The sequence below is a fragment of the Dipodomys spectabilis genome, unplaced genomic scaffold, assembly GCF_019054845.1.
Source record: "Dipodomys spectabilis isolate Male_0828 unplaced genomic scaffold, ASM1905484v1 ptg000175l, whole genome shotgun sequence".
Classification (NCBI taxonomy): Eukaryota; Metazoa; Chordata; class Mammalia; order Rodentia; family Heteromyidae; genus Dipodomys; species Dipodomys spectabilis.
Genome location: NW_024870852.1, coordinates 21157407 through 21175406, shown reverse-complemented (window position 1 = coordinate 21175406; position 18000 = coordinate 21157407). Strand labels below are relative to the sequence as shown.

Sequence of the window (18000 nt, the reverse complement as noted above, 5' to 3'; positions counted from 1 at the left end):
GCCAAGATCTGTAGGCCTATTCAGTCAGGTATAAAATATTTTCTCACCACTACTTTTGATGGACTATTCACAGTTGTTCCCCCTGCCTCCTAACAAACTAGTACTTAACATTAAACCAAAAAAGAAAAAAAAAACCCACCTGAGCTCAGTGGTGTAGAAAAAAGGAAGTCCCTTTAGATGTGGTTATTCCAAATGACTCATTTTGCATTTTCAGCTTTGATTTTCATACATGAAGACCTCCTACCCCTCCTCATCCTGTTAATGCTTAGACTTTGCAATTTTCTTTAGTCAAACACAAGTTGTGTGTGTGTATGTATGTTTGTGCACACGTGCACACCACATATGTGTGCATGTCTATTCCCAGGTTCCTTTTGAAAAGGATGCTAGTAGTCTGTGTGTGTGTGGGGGTGGTTGGAGATAGTTGTCTGAAATTGCCGTGTTTGAAATCCTGGGATCAAGGGGGTGGTGATGTTGCTCAAGTTAGGTGATTATGGTGCCTATTTCAGAAAGATAAAAGCACTTTTAACTTTGTTCCCCCTTCTGCTGCAGAATAGATTAACTGAAGCCCAGTAGCAAGCAGGCATTCCTAGTTTGCATGTTCTTCACCTCTCTGCAGCTTTCCTGCCTGAAGTATTGAGCTCCTTTAGGTTGTCACTAGCTTTGTTCTCATTGCATGCATTGGTTCTTAGTACTCCATACACCTTCGGATGTTTACAGCCCAGCCAAAAAGGAAAAAAAAATCCAATTGGGATTTGGGGGGGAGTGGGTGGGCTGTTTACATCATTGTTTCTTTTAACCTTGTCTGTACAGTTGGAGCACCTACTAGCCTTTCCTCATCACTTAAAATGTGAGTGGTTTCAAAAAGTTGAGCATTTCACCCTCTTCCTGCTAGACAAGGTAACAAAATTGTGGCTGGGAAAAAGCCCAAGGTTGCTATGTGTACCCTCTGATAGTAACCAGTCTGCCCATCTCTGAATGCTATACAAGGCTTTCAAAAGTAAAATGGGTTTCTAATCACCCCCAAGCAAGAACGTCATCACCAGGGTCCAGTTAGATGTGTGTGTGTGTGTGTGTGTGTGTGTGTGTGTGTGTCTGGAGGAATGTGTTTGAAGTTGAAGTGGGGAGTAATTGCTGTCTTCTGTTAAGCCATTTTGTGACTAGTCAGTTGTTTGTTTTTCTCATTTGTGTCATCGGTCACCCTACAGATGCTGGTTAAATGAAACTGTTAATGGGGTCCAACAACAGTGTTCAAGGTGTTAACATCCTGATTTAAGTCCAAACTACCCTCCTTCCTTCCTTTTTTTTTTTCCCCCTCTACCGGGACTAGGTAAGTCAGAGGACTCCAGGCTCCTGTAATTGAATTCTGAGCTACATAATCTTTTCCTTTCTATCTAGCTCCCATCCTGAATTCTCTCCTCCCTGCAGACCTGGGATTCTCCTAAGCTCGTCTCCATCTTGCCGTGGGGTTTCAGTCCTGAGGCTGCCTTTCCCGAGTCGTCTCTTTGCCTGGTCACTGGCTCAGACCACGGAACACAGACAGGACATTCTCCAGCCTTCTTCCTGTCCTGCCTCTCAGTCTTCCAAATGGAAAATTCCAGCCATATCAATTGGTGATCATCTCTTTCTTCTTGTCGAAAACCTTGGGCGGTTGGAAGTGAATCTAGAGTGATCATTCAGATTCTTACCCCGATGGTGTCAGCCTCTTGTCTAGAACATTCTAGTATCTCAAATTACACCTATCAAAGAAAGCGCAATGAGCACTTCCAATGGGGAGGAAGATCTAAAATGGCCTGCGCTCTCTGTCCAGCCTGAGTTCCAGTAGACAGAGAAAAGAATGAAAGAAGGGCCTGGGTGCCATACGTTCCCAGTTTAGGAGACTGCTCCTCCCTCCCCTTTTCCATCCCTTCCCCAGCCCTCCTTTCCCAGCCTGGGTCTTTAAATAATGCTTCCTCATTCCACATTTGTGGTGAGGGGTAATTAGTCTCAGCTCCAAAGCAAACCATGTCTGCTATCCAGGGAGTGAAAGCAAAGGAGAGGGAAGGGGGGGGGAGAGTGGGTATCCCCCATCTTAATTCCTGGTAGTTTGGATTGTTTTGAGACCAGCTCTTTTGCTACTATTGGTAGGCACATTTTTCTACTTTGTAACTTAACCTGTATCTTTATTCATGTTCCTGCCTCTTTAGAGGAGGTAGATGATTTCGTTTGGGGGTGCAGGGAGGCTGGAGGTCTGGGAAATCCTGTTTGCTTGGCAGAACTCCGGGTGCCCTGGGAAAACCTCTAACCTGACTGTCTTTTGGAGCCAGGTGTTAGCTTTGAGAAACTTGTTTATTTGAAGACTTGTTTCTCAGGGCCCAAGGGGGTGGTGGGGAAATTGCAATTGTGTATCTAAAAAACTAGGCTTTTTTTTTTTTTTTGGTTGTGCCCCCTCCCCAATAGCATGACAATTGAAATGGTAATTGGACTTAAAAACAAAAAGGCATAGAACCTACTGTTTTCCTGAAGTCCTTTAAGGAGTCAAGCTTTGTTGAGATCAGGAGTCTTCCTTTCCCCTCCCCTGAATAACTAACATTGGGGGTTGTCTTAAAGGAGGTGGGTTTGTGGTTATTTGTTCCCCCCTCTAATCCTCCCCCCCCCAGGATAGCTGGTACAGTGGGGCCAGTTCCCAGCCTACCCTAAACATCAGCATCATTTGTTCTCTTCCAGTTTGGCTGAGGAGGAAATAAAAACAGAACCGGAGGTGGTGGTGGAAGGCATGGATGTCTCCACACGATCTAAAGGTGAGTGGGCCAAGTGGGCCGTCCGTCCGTAGGTCCGGTCCGTCCGTCCCTCCCTTGTGCTGAACCTTTCTTTTGTTGTATCTCTCTGATCTGGCCGAGTCACGTGTTGGTTTCGTTGTGGGTTGTAGATCATTTAATGGATGAACCTCATTTCTGCAGGGAGCTTTTGTTATCCCCCACCCCCCCTTTCCCTGGTGTGTCTGTGTAGGAGTTCAGGCTTGTTGGGAATTGCCCCTGACAGTAAATTTTCTTAGTGTGTCCGGCTGGCCACCGCCTCCCCAGGGTGATTCCTTTAGGGATTAGAATGTAAATGCAGTTCTTTCTGGAAGGCGCTTCAGTCTTCAGCTGCTGGTGGCTTCCTGATTTTAATCTGGCCACTTTGGAGAATCAGAAGCTGGATGAAGAGGGTCCGCGAGGGAAGCATGGGCTTGCTGAAGTGCCAGGGGGCTGCCTTAGCTTTTAAGGCAGAATGTAACAAATGTAGCAAATCTGGGTTTGCTCAAGTGTCCACAGTTGTCCTAGCTTGGTTGAGAGACTCCTGGGCCTCCTTTCCACAGGAGAACATTTAACTCGCTTGCCTTTGGCGCTGTGAGCCCCTGGCACACAAGCCTGCTTCCCCATCTTTATGCTTTCCTATCATTGGCTGAATGGAAAATGCTCATCTCCAGACTGAGTGGAGTGGTGGGGCTGGGGGAAGTAGGAGGATAGAGACAGATCTTTCTAGAAGGAAGTTTTCCAGAAAGTGACTTCCTAAAGGCATTTGCAGAGTGGTCTTGTGGATGATCCTGAAGATCCCCACATTGAAATTGTTGCTGTACTGGGGGATTACACTCAGGACCTGGGCGCTGTCCCTGAGCTTGTCTGCTCAAGGCTGGCACTCTACGCTTGAGCTGCAGCTCTACTTGTGGCTTTCGGTATGACTCATTAGAGATAAGAGTCTCATGGACGGTCCGGGTGGCTTTGGATTGCCATCCTCAGGTTTCAGCCTCTTGAGTCGTGATGAAAAGCATGAGCCACTAGCTCCTGGCCTTTCTGAGACGGCTTGTCCCTTGTGGCCCTGCTGAGGGGTCAGATGGTCAGGGATGTCCTCGCTGGGGAAGAACGAAGAACAGGGTGACACAACTGCCCCGTCTCCCCTCCCCCACCCCTCAGCACAGCTGTCACAGCAGGTCATCACGGGAACCACCCCAGGGACCTGGAGCAGGAGGCACCTCGAGCCCACAGCCCCCCTTGCTGTGCTAGGGTGGAAGAGTGGGTGATGCGGTGGCCTATGTTGGAGGGCCAGCCCAGAGCAGTGGGTGCTGGGGGGGGGGCCCACCCGCTTCATCCTTTCCCCTACCGCTGCTCTCTGTCTCTGCCCCTCCCTGTTCTCATCTGAGACCCTGGGCTGGAGGGCTTGGATTTGCTCTGTGTAGGTTTCCTTACAAAAGGGATGGTTCCAGAGTTTCCAAAGGCTGGCACTCACATCACCTTGATGAGTCACTCCAGAGATGGAAGCAAATAGGCCCCCCCCCCCATGGATGAAGAAACCGGAGGCTCCAGGGGTCTCAGGGGTGTGCAGTTCCAGAGCAGGACGGAATGGAGGCTGCCTCCAAAGCAGAGCCTCCTTCCTGCACTTGTCCTGTAGCCCACCCCACATCAGAGACCTCTCCAAAGGGGGCAGGAGGAACTGCTAGGGACAGTCATACAGGATGGGATGCTGCCTGCTGCCTGCTTATCAGCTTGTGAGCTGCCCTACTCTGCCGTCCTCTGCTGTGCGTGTGTGTGCGTGTACGAACATGCATGTTGGCACTCAGGCTTGAATATAGGTCCTGGGCACTGTTCATTAGCTTTTTCATTTAAGCCTGGAGCTTTCTTACTTGAGCCACAGCTCCACTTTGGCTTTTTGCCAGTTAACTGGAGATAAGAGTCTCCTAGACTTTTCCTGCCAGGGCTGGCTTTGAACTGTTTGTCTTTAGAGCTCAGCCTCCTGAGTAGTGCCTGAGTTGTCATTATGTGGCATTCCCTCTGCTGTGCCAAGTGTGAACCCTAGGTGACCATTCATGGTCTCTTTTTCCCATCCTGTCCCCTTCTCTGCCTCTTCCCACCGCCCCCCAAACTGCCAGGATCTTCTCTCAGAAAGCATTATTTCCTTCCCCTGCAGCCCCTCTGACCTTCCAGCGCCCTCAGCTTATCCGAGGTCACTGTGTCCTGCCTTGCTGGATGTCACTCCTCTGTGACATTCTGCTCTCCTGTGTCATTTCTTCCCAGCTCCACCTCTCCGCTTTCTGCTTCTTTCTTTGGAGCCCATATGTCCTTTGTCCTATATGTGGTTCCTGGTCCTAGTGTCCTGTGCCACACTGCTCAGGGCCATTGTACTTGTCATCATGCACAGTACCTCAGGTGGCCTCATCTGATGGAATCATTCTGCCATTTTCTGTTGCTTTTTTTTTCCTGGTCCTGGGGCTCAAACTCTGTCCCTGAACCCCTTTTTGCTCAAAGCCAGTGCTCTACCACTTGAGCCACAGTGCCACTTCTAGCTTTTTTTCTGTGATTTTTAATCAAAGATTCTCACAGACTTTCCTGCCCGGGCTGAGTTCAAACTGTGATGCTCAGATCTCAGCCTCCTGAGATAGCTAGGATTACAGGCATGAGCCACTGGTGCTTGGCTTCTGTTACTCTTAACTGTACACACACACACATTTTGTTGTCATCATCCATTGTGTGGGTGGACTCACCAATTCTGAATCAACGTTGGTACATGATTGCCAACTAAAGCCCATGCTTCATTTAGACCTCTGCTTTTCCCACTCAGGTCCCGTTTCTAGGCTGGAATCCCACCAGTGCAACTATTGCATGTAGTTGTCATGGCTGCTTAGCTTCCCCGTGGCTGCAGTGGTTCCTCAGGCTTCTCTTTCTGTGACCTTGGCAGTTGAGTCTGGTTCAGGTCTTTCATGGGTTTCAAAGGTTAGACTATGGCTGACAAGGTTACTGAGGTAAACCGAGTGCCCTTTGCGTCACAAATCAAGGGCAGTGTTAGAGTGACCATAGAGGGGTGGTGGTTCCTGTTGACCTTCACCGTGGCAGTTTGATCTTGACCTTGACCTTGACTGTGGTAGTTCTTCTCTTTCCAGCCTGCCTCCTTGGGGAGGTACACTGTGCTGCAGACGTGCGGGAAGAGCAGCTGCAGACTTCCCTCTATACAGGGGATTTGCTGCTTCTCCCATACTTAGTTAATCCTTCAGATTTTAGTATAGACTCAAGATGAATTTTTTTTTAATATGCCGGGTTATAATTTGGCAGGGGGGCTGTTTGTGTTGGTTCTGGTGTTTTGTGGACAGCATCCTGGCCCTGAGTTTAAGCCCTGGTATCAGCACAAAGTTAAATTTTTTTTTTTAAATAAAAGCTTGCTCACTCAGGCTGCTCAGCATGGGGTCTGGGAACGTGAGCACAGGGATGGTTAGGAGGGACAGGTTCTCCTGGTAGGTCTGCCCCCCTCTTAGCCTGAGCCAAGGGCCTAGCAGGGTACCGGGCAGGGTGGGCATGCAGGAAGATACACGTTCCTGTGGACTGCTTTGCTGTTTTCCTGTCCTGCCAGCCTTCGTAGCATTGTGGGAATGCCATGTGGCAGCAGTTGGAAGAATTGCTCAGGGCCTTGTGTTATTGGGGAACCCGTGAGAGAAGGGGCTGCCAGCTTTGGAGGGGGCATTACCCCCAGGAACCCTAGGATGGCCTTGAGCCTCTCTCCCAGGGAGGCCGCATGTGTAGTCTCTCCTTTCTGACTGGTGGAGCCTCTTGGGCTGAGGGGAAGCCTGAGCTGGAAGATTCTGGGGTAGCTGAGGTTCCCAGGACTGAAGTCTGGGCCGTGCGATGTGGCCTTGGTGAAGGTGGTCTGGGATGGAGGGCTGTCTTCTCTCAAAGCTCACAGAGTGATGAGGATTTGGGCGCAGTGAATCCTTCTTCCTCCTCTGGCCTACTTCTCTGTGGTTAGGAAAGTTCAGGGCTTCAGTGCCCAGATGACAGTCCTGAGCAGCTATGGTTCATGTGGGTGGGAGCTGGATGGATTAGGAGAAAGGTGGTTGGCTCAGGGCCGGACTGGAGGTGGGAGGTGTGGGCTGCCCTCCTTAGGAACAGCAGGGCACAGTCCATCGCTCCGGTGTCTGCCCTCTGTCTAAGGAAGGGCTGGTGTCTAGACACTTGGATCTGGACACTTAACAGTACCCCCACAGCAGGGAGTGTAGGTAGGGCCCTCAAAAGGATACAGATTAGAGTGTTGGCACCTCAGGAAACAGGCAACACTGTTGTGTACTTGAGTCGAACAGTCCTGAGCTCTGCTCTTGTAACAGACTCTGACCATTGGAGTTAGAGGTATGGCTCAGATGGCCCTGAGTTAAAAGCTCAATAAGTTCCTTTTACCCCCAAACAGAAACTCTGACAAGAATTGGTATAGAATTCATTTTTTATGTAGTTTTAGTTGGTTATGGGGCTTGAACTCAAGGCCTGGGTGCTGTTCTTGAGCTTTTGTACTCAAGGCTAACATTCTACCACTTGGACCCAAAGCTCCACTTCTGGTTTTTTGGAGGTTAATTGGAGAGAAGGGTTTCATGGACTTTCCTGCCTGGGGCTGACTTTGAACCTTGATCCTCAGATCTCAGCCTCCCTGAGTAGCTAGGATTACAGGCATGAGCCATGAGCACCTGGCTTCATTTTTTGTTGTTTTTGTTTTTGTGATAGTGGTGAAAACTTGAGCTTAGGGCTAGATATATGTTAGACAAGTGAAATTCCCAGCCCAGAATGACCTTACTTTTTTAACTTAAAGATTTTTTTTTTTTTAGTTAATATCTTGCTGTGTGGTTCAGGCTTTTCTTCAATTTCATGGTTAAAGGGATCCTCCCATCCCAGCCTCCTGGATGTCTTGACTTATAGGTGTGCATCACTGCACTGGACCTAGAATTCTTTAATCACATTCTGACATCTAGTTCACAACAGCCTTTCAGATTCTCTAACCAAATTTCAGTTTGCAGTCTGAGTAATTCCCCGATCCTCATGGCCATTATGCCAGCTGTGACATTTTCCAGGCTGCTCACTTCTCAGAAGACAAAGCCTTGGAGCTTTCAAGATGTCAGCTTGGCATTTGTGCGGGGGGAGGGGGGGGGACAGGCGTGATTTGCTCAAAGGTACTCAAACATCAGTCAGACGCACTGGCTAGATGCCAGGTATGTTTGCACAACTCATCTTTTGCATGTACTAGGTGCTTGGTGTTATTTGCCAAGTACGTTAGTGCTTGGTAATTATAGTATTGGTGTGCCATGCTATCTTATAGTTAAGGAAACTGAGGCTCACATAGATTAATGCAATCTCAAAGGAGGATTCTGCTGTCAAGGTTTCTTTTTTAGGTCTGAGACCAGAACTTGAACTCAGTACCTGATGTATTTGCTCATTGGCTAGTGCTCTACCAGCTGAACCACGCCTCTGACCCCAGGGTTTCTTTTGTGTCTGTGCATATGTGTGTGGGGGGGGCATGGTGATACAGGGGCTTGAATTCAGGACTTGGATTCTGTTGATGAGCTTCCTTGTTCAAGGTTAGTGCTCTACTACTTGAGTTCCACTTCTGGCTTTTTGGTAGCTCATTGGAGATAGAGTCTCACGGGCTTTCCTACAGGGGCTGGCTTTGAACCAAGAACCTCTGATCCTGAGTAGCTAGAATTACAGATGTGAGCCACCCAGTGCCTGGCTAGGATCTGGTTTTCCCTTAGGTTTTGTACTTAATGAAAAGCCCTCATTCTGAGAGGTTCCAGTGAGTTCCTGCAGAGTCCAGCCGTGATGAGGGAGGCCTGCCTGAGCTGGACCTGTTTAGGTAGAAATAGAAATGTCTGTGCAGACCGATTTTCACGAAGACCATACGTGACGGGGCGAAACCCATCTCTGGACAGACATGGCCGATGGGCTGTCAGTTTGCATTTTCGGAGAGATGGGTCATAGCAAAGTTCCTGGCAGGATTTTGGCTCCGAAGTGCCTGAATCAGAACAAGCCCCCAGAAGTCTGAAATCTCCTGTGCTCTTGGGCGCCTCTGCTCATATCTCTGTACAAAGGCTCCCTGTTTGGGTTGCTTCGACTCCATCCTGCTGTATGTGCGTTTTTTTTTTTTTTTGTGGTAATGATCGTGGTGTGCAGATGCCAGGGTGCCAACACTGAAAACATACAGGCTCAGGGAAGGGTGTGAGCCACTTGGAAGCCAGGCACAGATGGAGCGGAAACCCAAGATATTAAAATCATGAACAGTATCATTCTTGCTGAGATCTGCCTGGGATGGATATGTGTTCAGTGGCAGGATGCTGGAGAATGTACAATTAAAGCAATTTGCAAACCAGCCCCAGACCTTAATTAGTACAGGATCTGTGTTCTCACTGTTGTATATAAATTAAGTCTTTCACAAAGGGATTGTTTATGGTGATGGCTATGAGATAGGAGACTTTGTTCCATTTTTTTTCCCCAAGGAAACTGAAAATAGTACCATAAACACACTTCAATCATAGGTTGTGACAAGTACTGAGAAATTTTCTTTGAGGAAATAATCCTTGGAGCCAAGCATTGGCCGCTCACACCTAGCATCCTAACTACTCAGGAGGCTGAGATCTGAGGATCAAAGTTGGAAGCCAAATCTCTGGCAGGGAAGTCTTTGAGAGTCTTTATTTCCAGTAAACCATTAAGAAGTTGGAAATAAAGGTGTGGCTCAAGTAGTAGAGTTACTAACCTTTAGTAGATAAAGCTAAGGAACAGTATGTAGGTCCTAAGTTCAACTCCCAGTTCTCTCTCCCTCTCTCTCTCTCTCTCTCTCTCTCTCTCTCACACACACACACACACACACACACACACACACACACACACACACAGAAAAGATACTTTAAACTCTCTTGCATAGTTAACACCTCTAGCAGTTCAAAAGTGTCTGTTCTGGGGCTTGAGTTAACTTACTGGATCGTTCCTTTCCCAATAATGTCTGAAACATCTCAGCCTGAGGTATTTGACGTGGCTTTCCAGATTGGCAGTTGTCACGTGCTCCGCGTGGCCTCTGTGTGCTTCTGTGGGTGGTCCCTTGGCTGAGACTTCCCTGTGGTTTGGTTTGTGGGTGAGATGGGGAAAACCTGGTGCCTGCCCCATTTTGAAGCCTGACCTAGACTCATGTTTATGTGCCTGCTACCTCCCTAGAGGGCTGTCACCTCACGCTGACCATTTTCAGCCTTGGGAAGAATCACTTGTCTGGTCTTTCCCACCTTAAATGCCTGAGAACAAAGGTACCAGGTTTAGGCCTGGTGGAATTCTGGAAGCTTTTCTTTCTTTTTCTTCTCCCCCCATTTTTTTTTTTGGGGGGGGTCAGTTGTGGGTCTTGTAGGACTTTCCCGTCTGGGCTGGTTTCGAACTTCAAGTCCTCAGATCTCAGTCTCCTGTGTAGTTAGGATTACAGAAGTAAGCCACCTGGTTACCTGGCATGACAGCTTTCCTTCCTTCCTTCCTTCCTTCCTTCCTTCCTTCCTTCCTTCCTTCCTTCCTTCCTTCCTTCCTTCCTTCCTGCCTTCCTTCCTGCCTTCCTGCCTTCCATCGTGGGTTTTGAACTTTGGGCCTGGGCACTGTCTCTCACCTCTTCAGCTACCACGAGCCACAGCGCCACTTCTGGTTTTCTGGTGGTTAATTGGAGATAAGAGTCTCACAGACTTTCCTACCCTGGCTGGCTTTGAACCATGATCCTCAGATCTCAGCCTCTTGAGTAGCTAGGATTACAGGCATGAGCCACCAGCACCCAGCTGGAGCTTTTTGGATTTTAAGATTTGTGTTAGGACTGGGCATGTGGCTTAGTGGTTGAGTGCTTGCCTAGCATGCATGAAGTCCTGGGTTCGATTCCTCAGTAGCACATCAACAGAAAAAGCCAGAAGTGGCGCTGTGGCTCAAGTCTAGCCTTGAGCAAAAAAAGCTCAGGGTCAGTGCCCAGGCCCTGAGTTCAAGCCCCAGAACCGGCGTGTGCACTTACACGCATGCACACACACACCCACACAAAGATTTGTGTTGTTTTATTTATTTTGCTAGTACTGGGACTTGAATGTAAGGCTTCACATTCTGGCTTGAGTGTTTTGTTCAGGCTTGTACTTTTGCCATTTCAGTCATGGCACCATTTTGGTGGTTAATAGGACTTTTCTGCCTGGGCTGGCTTTGAACCTTTGGTCCTCAGATCTCAGCCTCCTGAGTAGCTAGGATAATAGGCCTGAGCCATCAGTACCTGGCTAGATTTTAAGATTTTTTTTTTTTCTTTTTTGGCAGTGCTAATTGAATCCATGGCTTTACACATGCTCGGCAAATGCCCTCCTACTGAGTCACACCCCAGCCCTGAGTGGATTCTTTTTCTTTTCTTTCTTTTTTTTTTGGACTCCCAAACTCAAGCCATCCTCCTGCCTCAGCCTCCCAGGTAACTGGAGCTTCAGGCCATGCCATGGTGCCAGGCTTCCCTGTGTGCAAATAGCGCATTTTGTGTATGGGCGTGGGTGCTTGGGTTGTGTCTAGATTTTGGCTTTCATGAACAGCTGTGGTGAGTAGTGACTGATGAGTAGACATGGGTTTTCATTTCTCTTGGCTACAGACCTAGGAGGGGAATTGTAGGTCTTCCTGAACTCCACCCCTTGCTCTCCTTGGCTTTTAGGATCATCACTATTCTTAAGTCCTCATGCACTGGCCTTTGCTGGTTCTGCTACCTCTCCTCTTTATATTCTTTTTCTGTCTACTTCATTAACACTTGACCTGGAAAGAGAGCCACTTCGGACCACAGGGCCTTTTGCCAATACATGGAAGATCCTCTTTTCTTCTCTTAACTTCTGATCAGTTTTAAGGCTCTAAGTGAGGATGAACCCAGCCTGTTGCTCTTGCTCATCATCCTTTATCCCTGGCTGGGCTTAACACCCATTCTCCTCCCCGGGGGTTGTTCTAGCTGGTACAGAAGAGTTCTTCATTTTGGTGGTCTCAGAGGGAGAGAACTTTGATAGCAGAGAATGAAGTAAGAGCAGCCTTTGGCCTGAGACAACTTCATTTCCAGCATAACCTAGACCGGGAAACAGTTCCTGGGCCTCAGATGCCTGTTGTCTGTGAAATGATGAGCAGCCTCAGTCCCTAAGGATGGGCTGTTCTTTGACGAGGCCTCTCCTGAAATCCTTTCTTCTTGACCCATCATTTGTGCTGGCCTCTTTCTAAAATAAATGTGTGTCCATCCCTCCTGTTTTCAATTTCTAGGGCAATGGCTTCCTCCTCCTCCTCCTCCTCCTCCTCTTTTTCTTGAGGTACTTGGATTTGAATTCAGGGCCACACAAATGCTCCACTACTTCAGCCAAATCCCCAGCCATTCTACTAGCTCCTTTAGTCTTTGGTAGAGATCGAAGGCTTTGCTCTGTGTGTTCTGGCCTGGGAGCCAGGCTGCAAGGGGCCCACAGACTGTTCCTTCCTGTACAGCACAGCTGTCCCTCCTGCTGCTCCTGGAGGCCCCAGGTGGCCTCCTACTTCCATCCAGGCTGCTTTCTCTGAAGAGAGCACCTTAGATCTCAGTCTCCTGAGTAGCCAAGATTATAGGCATGAGGCACTGGCTCCTGACTAGATCAAATTCTCATGTATACAAATTTCTGAGTTCCATGCCAGGAGGAAAGAAAGGCCAGTTCTCATACATAGGCCTCATTATCCAATTTTTATACCTTGAGTTCAACCACTAAATCCCTCAGGTGCATAAGGAGAAGGGGCCGGCAGTTTCTGAAGTGTCTCCCTGCTGAACTGTTTCTACAGCTGTGCCATCCATTATGAGAGCCACTCACTGTGTGTGACTATTTAAACTTAATCTGAAGGAAAGTGAACATTCCTTGCTCAGTGTTGGATTGCCCCTTGGGCCTGGAGGCTGCTGTACTAGGTGACCCGGATGTAGAGCAGGCGTGGCACGGGGTGACCCGGATGTAAACAGGCATTGGCAGGTTGCCATCGCATTCACAGCCTGCTCTGTGGTCCCAGCAGATGAAGGTACTTACTCTGTGCTGGGTGTGTAGGGGAAACGACTCACCACGGACCAGTGTAGAATTGAACACACTCTAGATGATTTTGCTTGATGAGACGCTCCTGGGCCTGCCTGTCTTTTGAGAAGATCTTTTGAGATTTCTTGTCTCAGCCTGAGCTGCCCTTCAGCCAGGCCTGGACATCCTGGCTCCTAGGCCCTTGGGGTCACTCTAACCTGGACCCGTGTGCCTGCTCTTACCTGCCTGGTTTAAGCAGGGAAGGGGAGAGGGGCATGGCAAATGGCCGCAGTGTGTGTGTTTTCCAGCGGAGATCTCCTAGCTGACTCTAAGGAGAATCAATGGTGTCTTGGACTTTCCTCTTGCTATGAAATCAGTGCATCTCCTTGTAACAGGTCAGCATTAACAAAGCAAAAGATTGAAATCCCTCTCTCTGGGTGACTAAATTTTATATATTTTCAGTGCCATTCCTCTATTCTTACAGAAATATAAGTTCAAACCCCAGTACCACTAGCCAGCCCTCCTTCCCACTCCAGCCCCCCACCCCCCAAAAAAAAATCCAAAGGAGCTGGGGGTGTGGGTTAGCTAGTGAGTTTCTCCTAAAATGCAAAGGATTAGAGTTTCATCCTAACAGGATAGATGAACAAATGTGTGTGATTGTTATGGTGAGGTTGCCATTTCTGGAACCCAGCCTTCCTTGGGAAAAAAATCCACGGTCTTTGCTCCTTCCATTTATCTACCCCATTGTGTCCCCCCAATCCTGTCATTTACCCCATTGTCTCCCCTTCCCTCCCCACTTTGCCCTTATACCTTGGGAGGAATTTTTTTGTGTTAAATTTAGTGATCTAAAAGTTAAGAACAGTGGAGACCTCTGGAAACAGAGACACTGGACAGAACAGCCTAGAGATTGTTCTGGAAGGACCTGGAGGGCCTGATCTTATAATCTTATTTTTTATTTTTGCCAGTTCTGGGGATTGAACTCAGGGCCTAGGTACTGTCCCTGAGCTGCTGCCTCTTCCTCCTCTCCCATCCTCCCCCTCCTCCTTTTTGCTAATGGCTAGCACTCTACCACTTGAGCCTTTTGTTTATGGGTACTGAGGAATCAGACCCAGGGCTTCATGCATGCTAGGCAAGCATTCTACCACTAAGCCACATTTCCAGCTCTAATCTTATTTTTAAGAGACTAGAAATCTAGATTAAAAAATTGTTTCTGCTAGTGTCTTGTGTGTGTGTGTCTTACGTGTGTGTGCACACATTTGTTGAATCAGAACTAGGGCTTGAACTCAGAGTCTCCTGTTCTCATGTGCTTTTTTTGCTGAAGGCTAGTATTCTATCACTTGAGCCACAGCTCTACTTCCAGCTTTTTGGTAGTTAATAGGAAACAGGAGTCTCACAGACTTTCCTGCTGGCTTGAACTTCAGTCATCAGATCTCAGCCTCCTGAGTAGCTAGGATTACAGGTGTGAGCCGTTGGTACCTGGCCCTTTACCAGTATCTTAGGTATTCACAACTTAGCTCAAAATTTCAGAGTACTGGGGGAAAGGAAAAGAAGGGGTGACATAGTCCAAAAAAGAGAAATGTACTCATTCCCTAACTTGTGAAACACCTTAGTGGTAACAAAATTACTTGAAAAACAAAAAGATTTCTAAGTAGCATTCAGTTGCTGTGGACTAGATTGTGCCTGTGGATGCCTGGCCTGGTCACCTCTAGGCCTCCCAAGCCATACAATCTTCCCAATGGTCTGGCTACTCATGGCTCCTTTCTGCATCCTGGGTTTCTTCCATCTGCTTATTGACAGGTTCTTCCTAACCCGGCCCACACAGCTGGACCGCAGCTCTCTTCCCAGAAATCGTCACTCCATCTAGTTTGGAACCAGGTACAGCCGAGGGGGGGCCACGGTATGTGACAGATCCCGGTATCTGGAAAATCTAGCCTCCTCTCCAGTCTGCCAGGGTGCTGACTTTGAACTTGACAGAGGCAGGAAAGAGGATGGAATGTTCTGCACTCATGGACATTGAGTGGGTGGAAGAGGACATGAAATGTGTTCTTTTCCTTGATTGAGGACAAGTCCTTAATCATTTATGGAGGTGGGAGGGTGGCAGTGCCCTGGCTCATACAGCAGGTGGAATTCCAGAGGGCCCTGAAAGACAAAGGGCAAAGAACAACTTTGCCCAACCATCTTTTGTTGTTGCTGCTGCTGCTAGTCCTGGGGCTTGAACTTAGGGCCTGGGTGCTGCCCCTGAGTGTTTGTGCTCAAAGCTATTCTCTATCACTTGTGTCACATCTCCACTTTGGCTTTTGGTGGTTAATAAGAGTCTCATGGACCTTCCTGCCCGGATTAGCTTTGAACTGCAATCCTCAGATCTCAGCCTCCTGAGTAGCTAGGATTACAGGTGTGAGCCACCTGCTCCTGGCTTGCCCAATCATCTTGATCATGGGGAGAGAGAGTGAGAGTGTGAGAGTGTTTGTAGTGATTGTTGTATTCTGACAGAGAGAGAGTTCTCCCTGGAGAGAGTCTGAGCTTTCAAGGCTCAGTGATTATGAAACAGTAGCTTTCTTCCAGGCCTCAAGAAACCCCATGAGGTCCCCCACTTCTATTTTGCTCAGGAATTGTGTTGAGCCAGAGGCCCTGGCTGCACCCAGGATGTTAGTCTTCCCAGATTCTCTACTCTCTGGAGAGATGGGCCTCAGGGAGGGAAGGAGAGTGGCTGAGCTGTGGGAAGGGGAGTGTCCAGTTCTACGGTCCTCTTAGGGTGCTGAAATGGCCGAGTTCCCCGTGACAGCGCCCCCTGGGTGGTGCCACAGCCCCTTCCTGCCTGCCTGCTTTGCGGGAGGAAATTCTTAGGCCCAGGAAGAAAAACTGGTTTCTTGTGAGTCAGGTTGCTGGCACAGCATCTTGTATAGTTAACCCTGTCCTGACACTGTGTCCCCTTCCCTTCCCCTGGCAGGGGTGTGTGTGTGCGGTGTCCTGGCCTCTGCCGGCTGGGCTGTGTGCTGTGTCTCAGCACTGTGGGCTGTGTTGGGGTGCAGCTCACATTTCACAGGGGGTGCAGCAAGAGCCAACCAAGGACAGTTTTAGTTAGAGGGGGCTGCAGTGAAGGGGGACCCCCAGTTTCAGGATAACAGAATAAGGCTACGTGTTGATGGGCAGGGAACACACCTCTGGCGAGGTGACATTTGAGCCAAAAGCTGGGTGAGGTTGGCCACCGTGGAGAAGATGGGGCACGGAACGTTCTAGATGGAGAAGCAAGCTGAGTGCTGACAGAGAGCCTGGCAGTTGGAGTTGAGGAAATGCAGGGGCAACTCCCTGGGCAGGACCATTCCCGAAGGCACTGCAGGGCTTGGTCAGAGGTTCAGGGTCTATACAAAGCTCCTGGGAGGGGGCTGGGGTCCCTGGCTTCTGTGGAGAGGCAGGTGCTTGATCAAGGTAGCCTTTGATCAAGGTAGAGGCGAGAAGGCTGAGTGGGATGTGCACAGGCAGACGCAGCGGGTGGATGGGTAGGGAAGCAGGAACGCCCCTTTCCTGAGTGCCCACTGTATGCCAGGCCTACTATGTGCCAGGCATTTTTCCCCTTCACCCTACAGGGCTTGCTGTGTCTGAGGCAGTTCTCAGATGACTAGGAGTTAGAACTGACCTGCCCCAGGCCACACAGGTGCATGAGGCAGCCGTTCTGTCCCAGCCTCCTTTTCGGAGGAATCCTGGAAAGTCAGATGGAATGGAAGGGGCTGGGATTGCTGCTCTGAGTGGGAAGAGGTGTTCGGAGCCATCTTGTGAAGAGCTTGCCCTGATCCCTCAGCCTCTGGGCTGAAACTAGCTCTTAAATCCTGGTTCTTTAGGGAGCTGACCCTGCACTTGATGCACATTGCTGCAATTAAGCTGAACCACCACCACTGTATTTATTTTTGCTGGTGCCTGGTTTTGAACTCAGGAACTTGCATTAGCTTCACTGACATTCCATCTGGTGAACCACAGCTCCAGGCTAGCTTTTTATTTTTACTTTTTCCCTTTTGGTCAGTTCTGGGGCCTGGGCACTGACCCTGAACCTCTTTGTGCTCAAGGCTAGAGCTCTACCCTTTGAGCCACAGCACAGCTTCCAGTTTTTGAGTGCCTAATTGGCGATAAGAGTCTCTGGGGGGCCTTTTCTGCCTGGGCTGGCTTTGAATTGAGATCCTTAGATCTCAGTCTCCCGAGTAACTCGGATTTACAGGTGTGAGCCACCCGCTCCCAACATCAGGCTGGCTTTTTGCTGGTTATTATTTTGGAGATGTCTTACTTGACTTTTCTGTCCAGACTGGCCCCAAACCTTGGTCCTCCAGATCTCAGGTTCCTGAGTAGCTAGGTTTATAGGCATAACCCACAGGTGCTTCTCTCTAACAACACTTTAGGGTGTTAATAGCTATAGCTGAACTGACTGGGGCTCAGAGAGGTCAAGTAACTTTTCAGGGGCACACAGCTGACAGTGGCAAGTGTTTGGATTGGGACCTAGTGGTCTAGCTCCAGAGCCCACGCACCCACCAGAGTGATGGTATGTGTGTGTGTGTGTGTCTTTGCCAAACTTGCCCTGCATGGTGGAGAATTATCAAATGGCACCCACATAGCCGAGGCAGTTGGTTTGTGCATTGAAGACTTTGGAGTTGGTGCCAGTTGCCTTGGGGCCAGAGGTCATCTGCACGCCTTTAAGCTGTGACTCTGCCTTTGTGAAGCACAGACACCTCAATCTCAGGGTCGTCTTTGTGGGGAACTTTTTATGGTGCTGGGATTGGAACCCAGGGCTTCCTGTATGCCAGGCAAAAGTGCTTTACCACTGAGCTATACTCCCAGTTCAAGGAAGACTTGTGTGTGACAGTCCTAGGGATCGAACTCACGGCTTGAGCCCTCCTGTCCCTTGGCTTCTTGGCTCAAGGCTGGTGCTCTACCATTGGAGCCACTTCTGCCTTTTTTCCTTGTTAATTAGAGATAAGAGTCTCACTGACTTGTCTGCCCAGGTGGGCTTAAAACTATGATCCTCAGATCTCAGCCTCCTGAGTAGGATTACAGGCTTATGTGCCCCCCCCCCCCCAACTTGGGGAAGTAGTTTAAAATAGCTGCTCAGTAAACAAGATGAAACAGGAAAGGAAATAAAGATTTCCCAGGCCCTCTCCTCCCTCAGCCAATATTCAGACACTGCCAGCTCTCTTGCTCAGCCTTTGCCCTTGTTCTGCACTTATGTCTAG

The 18000-nt window shown here is 48.9% G+C and overlaps 1 protein-coding gene across 11 annotated transcripts in view; it reads left to right on the top strand.

Moving 5' to 3' along the window:
* Positions 1-18000, top strand: part of Zmynd8 (zinc finger MYND-type containing 8) — an 89608-nt gene that overhangs the window by 7063 nt on the left and 64545 nt on the right. For 5 of the 11 annotated variants that reach the window (XM_042694502.1, XM_042694504.1, XM_042694506.1 and 2 more), the window contains 2 exons: positions 1426-1610; positions 2704-2777. In XM_042694502.1, coding sequence (XP_042550436.1) covers positions 1585-1610; positions 2704-2777 — 100 coding nt within the window. In that variant the 5' untranslated portion in view covers positions 1426-1584. Of the gene's footprint in view, positions 1-1395; positions 1611-2703; positions 2778-18000 lie in introns of all 11 variants that reach the window. The other 6 variants (XM_042694508.1, XM_042694510.1, XM_042694507.1 and 3 more) reach the window with 2 other exon arrangements.